Source organism: Penaeus monodon, chromosome 8 (assembly GCF_015228065.2).
Source record: "Penaeus monodon isolate SGIC_2016 chromosome 8, NSTDA_Pmon_1, whole genome shotgun sequence".
Lineage (NCBI taxonomy): Eukaryota > Metazoa > Arthropoda > Malacostraca > Decapoda > Penaeidae > Penaeus > Penaeus monodon.
The window spans coordinates 45,718,845-45,723,844 of record NC_051393.1 but is presented as its reverse complement, the minus strand read 5'-3'; the positions used below and the strand labels follow the sequence as shown (position 1 = coordinate 45,723,844).

Genomic DNA, 5,000 nt, shown 5'->3' with positions numbered 1-5,000 from the left:
GCTCGACCCCTCAGATATGCGGAACCAAAAATGAGGGGAAATTCGTGAGGTTTCGATGCCCGCGAGGGGAAAATTTGGCAGGCGGGGGCTATGATAGGGAGATAACCTGGTGTGATTTTGTTAATGGGGATGCGTTAAGGCTGAGAGATGCTTTGCATGCGGGAATTAAGCAGTGGTAATTAATTAAATTGTAAAATAACACACACAATTAGAGTGATCTGAGAGTGAGTGAGTGAGAGAGAGAGAGAGAGAGAGAGGAAGGGAGGGAGGGAGGAGAGAGAGAGAGAGAGAGAGAGAGAGAGAGAGAGAGAGAGAGAGAGAGAGAGAGAGAGAGAGAGAGAGAGAGAGAGAGAGGAGAGAGAGAGGGGAGAGAGAGGGGGGAGAGAGAGGGAGAGATGAGCGACGAGAGAAGAGAGAGGAGAGAGAAGAGAGAAGAGAGAGGAGAGAGAGAAGAGAGAGAGAGAGAGAGAGAGAGAGAGAGAGAGAAAGGGTGAGGGAGGAGAAGAGGGAAAGTGAGATATGCCTAGCGTAATAATGACAATAGTCAGTATTGCACCTTTTTCGTCCGAGCTTTAAAAAGTAGGATAACCCTACCACCCCCTTCCCCTTACCTCCTTTTTTCACCCCTCCTCCTCCTCCTCCCTCACACCCTTTCATCCCCCTCTTCCACCCCTACACCCCTCCCTTATACACCCCTCTTCCTCCCTCCCTTATACTTTTTCCTCCTTTGCTCCATTCACTTCGTATCCCAAAATAGAATCTTCACCATTGAAAGGCATCATTAATGGTCTTCTTTCAAGTGTTGACCGAAGAATTAAGGAAACATCCAAGGCATTGCCCACGGCTGGTCAAATCTAACTTAGGGGAGCCGGACCAAAAAGTGCCCTCGAGCACAGGTGGGTTCGGAAACTTTGGCACTTTCTGACACTTTTTCGGAGCTGGGTGTGTGGCACCTTTGCTCCCTGCTCCTCCCCACGGTCGGTGGCGAGACCCTGGGAGTAACTTCGTTTTTTTTTTTTTTTATGCCTTGAAGTTATGTGAAAGGAAATTGGATTAAGCGACCGGTAGATAGCAGTACATATGTTGTTTTTATGACTCGCTACCCTGCCTTGTTCCCTCTCTCTCTCTCTCTCTTTCTGTCTCTCAACACACACACACACACACATACACACAAACATACACATACACATACACATACACATGCACACGCACACGCACACGCTCACGCACACGTATGTATGTATATATATATATATATATATAATATATATATAATATATTATATATATATATATATATATATATATATATACATATATTATATATATATATACACACCTGAGTATGGAACCCTGGTGGATTTTCAATCTAGTTTTGTATTATGGATTTTTCTTCCATATATATGTATATATACATATATATATACATCTATATATATATGTATATAGATGTATATAGATGTATATATGTATATATAAATAAATATATATATAAATCTTTCGCCTTCGAATACCCGATCTATTTCTTCCCCATCGTCTCTCTCTTCTCTCTTCTCTTCTTTCTTCCCCCCCCTCCCCCCTCCCCCCCAAAAAAAAACATAAACTCTCTCTCGGCCTGCTCCAGCTACCTCTCTCTCTCTCTCTCTCTCTCTCTCTCTCTCTCTCTCTCTCTCTCTCTCTCTCTCTCTCTCTCTCTCTCTCTCTCTCTCTTCTCTCTCTCTTCTCTCTCTCTTCTCTCTCTCTCTCCTCTCTCCCTCTCCCACTCTCTCCTTCCCTCTCCTTTCTCCCTCTCCCCCTCTCTCTTTCCTTCTCTCTCCCTGTTTCCCCTCGCGGCCGCTTTCTTCGGCGCCTTTCGCCTCCTTTTCTTTCCGGCCGCGAGACGATCCGTCCCCTCGCCGCCGCCGCATCTGGCCCGGCGAGGGGAGACAATCAGCGCAATATCCGAGAGGTATTGGTAACAAATTGAATGTCCTCCCCAATTATCCCCCCCCCACCCACTCCCATATCCCTCCCCACCTACCCCCATATCCCTCCCCACCCTTCTAAAGGCGTCTATTTCCTTCCCCTCACCCCTTCCCCTCACCTCCATCCACTCCTATGTCCCTCTCCATCCTTCTAAAAGCGTCTAACTCCTCTTCTCCCTCCTCTTCCTCTTCTCCCTCCTCCCCTCTCCCCTCCCTCCATTCCCCTCACCATAGTCACAAAGTCTCTCCAATTCCCCTTCATTTGTCTAATGCTGTGTCTGTTTTTATGCACCGACTATCTAGGGCACAATTATGCCTTTAATTTACTTGTCACTAATATAAACATGACGATGATGGTGATGGATGATGATTGATGATGATGATGATGATGATGATGATGGTCATAATAATGATGATGATGATGATGATGATGATGATGATGATGATGATGATGATGATGATGATGATGATGATGATGATGATGATGATGATGATGATGATGATGATGGTGATAGTGTTTATACCGAAGATGATGAAAATTACTAATGCCTGCATATCAAAACCAATGGGAATCACACTGTTTATTTTTTTAAACATCACCATCACATCCACCACAACCAAATACCGCCCCCCCCCTCAAAAAAGAAAGAAAGAAAAAACGCCGAGAGAACACATCCACAATTGCCACCAACCGCCATAGTCGCCACATCCGCCACACTCACCACGCACTCACCACATCTGAAATCAGGATCCGATGGCTTGCAGAACGCCCAAGCAGCTGCCGCAAGTCGATCAGCGGTCAAGGATCGACCCTGGGATATTGCACTCTCTTGGCCCGGAAGCCCTGGCCTAGGTCAACACTCTACCTGACGAGTGGGTTCGTATGGAGGGGGGAGAGGGGGAGGGAGGTGGGGGAGGTGAAGAGGGGGAGGGAGGTGGGGGAGATGAAGAGGGGGAGGGAGGTGGGGGAGGTGAAGAGGGGGAGGGAGGTGGGGGAGTGAGGGGGAGGGAGGTGGGGGAGAGGGGGAGGGAGGTGTGGTATGGGGAGGGAGGAGGGGGTAAGAGAGGAAGGAGGGAGGGAGAAGGGAGGGGTATGGGGAGGGAGGTGTGAGGTGTGTGGGAGGGAGGAGGGAGGGGTGTGTGAGGGGGGGAGGAGGGAGGGGTGTGTGAGGGAGGGAGATGGGAGGGGTGTGAGGGAAGGAGGGGGTGTGAGGGAGGGAGTAGGAGTATAAGGGAGCGAGGAGGGGATATACGGAACGGGGTATAGAGAAAGGAAAACGAAAGAAGTGGAGACGGAAGTGGTGGATAACGATTGGAGGAAGGAGAGTAAGGGAGGAGGGTTTCTGAGGGGAGGTGGAAGGGGCGAAAGGGAGAGAGAAGGAAGATGAAGGAGGGTAAGGGAGAAGAGGAGGATAAAGAAGGGAGGTAAGGAGGAGGAGGGAGAAGGGGTGTAAGGGAAGGAGAATGGAATAAGAGGGAAGGAGAGTGAAAAGAGAGTCAAGAGAAGAATAGAAAGGGAAGAGGAAAAATACAAAGAGGCAAAGAGAAAGAGGAAATGGAGAGGGGAAAGGGGAGAAGAGGAACTAATGGAAGAGGGAAACTACAAGAAGGAGGGGAAACGAAACAGTGCAAGGGAGAGAAAGGGAGAGATTAAGGGAAGAACGGAGGCAAATGGGGGGGGGGGGGCGCGAATAATGGGAAGGGGAGGTGAAAATAATGTGTTGGGTGGGGGGGGGGGTAGGAAGTCAAGATTATGAGGTGATGGCGAAAAAATAGAGGCGAGGACAAGGCAGATAATGACTAATAAAACGTAATACTTGGGAGAACGGGGAGGAATCTTCGTAAGAAATAAAAAACAGAAAATAAAATAAAACAAAACTTCAGAGACAACCTTGATCAGAAACAAATCACAGTCTACCCTCCGATAATAGACTGAATGGTTAATATTTCTTCTGTACGTGGATGTATGTGTAAAAAAAACGCACTAAAGTTTCCAATTATGACATCCCCATTATTATCTCCGTGTATGTTTTAAGCTTATAATCACAGCTTAAAAAACGCCTGTCCATGAGTACCATAACCCAGCCTCCACCGTCCTCGTCAAGAGGCATTAACAAAAATCTAATCAAATTTCCTTAATCACCCCATCCCTCCCCGCGTTTAAGTTTCTTTCAGCGAATAATAACCCAATCGGCAATAAACGATGGAGTTTAAAAAGAAAAAAAAAGAAAAAAAGAAAGAAAAAAAAAACAAACTTTCCCAACCCCTCTTTTTTTACCCCCCCTCCCCCCTTTCCCCCTCAAAATTCCAGCGCCTCATTCCAGCGGCTACCTCCAGACCCCCAAGCTCTGTGGAACGCCGTGCATAACCTTCTTTTTATCTCGAATCCATTTAATACCTTTTACTCTCTCTCCCCTCACGATAAAGGACGTAATAACTTACCTCAAATGCAATCATCCTCTCCCTAGTCGGGTGGGTTGCCAGAGCTTACGGAAAAAACGCTTGAGGGGAGGAAGGCGTATACTTACGGTTTTATTTTCGGGGTTTTGGCGCGCGCGCTTGAGGAACCTTCGGAGGCGCGGCTTTCGTGTTTGTCTTTTGTTTTCTTGCTTGTTTTTCTTTTGTTTTGCTTTGTTTCGGATTTTTGTTTGTTTGTTTTATTTGTTTTTTGTTTGTTTGCTTTTTCGTTGTTTTCCCGCGAAGGAGGAGGAGGAGGGGTCGACTCAAGGTTGGTGGGAGGAGGTGGTCTTTTCAAAAAATAAAAGAACGAAAAAGGAGGAAGAGAAAGAAAAAGGAGGAACGGGAGATTGATCATAATCGGGACGGCCAACCCTTCGCGAGCATCGGGACAAAAGCATTAGGCATTAGGCTTCGTGCTGCTATGCTGTCTACCAAAATCTATGACCTAATTTCGGCCAAGATGTTTTTCTTCCGTAAAGAGCACAAAATTGGTAGTGTACTGAAATATGTAGACATTTACACCGGCGGCACCGGTGCTATACGTTGCGCCTCCAGACGTACATGGCAATGAATACAA

General features: G+C 47.0%; 1 protein-coding gene across 1 annotated transcript in view; it reads right to left on the bottom strand.

Annotated features, from left to right (window-relative positions):
• The window catches only part of LOC119575982 (uncharacterized protein DDB_G0271670-like), a gene marked incomplete at its 3' end in the record, with an annotated part of 55,803 nt that overhangs the window by 22,748 nt on the left and 28,055 nt on the right, over positions 1 to 5,000 (bottom strand). The window contains exon 11 of the mRNA XM_037923510.1: positions 2,375 to 2,470. Within this exon, the coding sequence (XP_037779438.1) occupies positions 2,375 to 2,470 (96 nt within the window). The remainder of the gene's footprint in view (positions 1 to 2,374; positions 2,471 to 5,000) is intronic.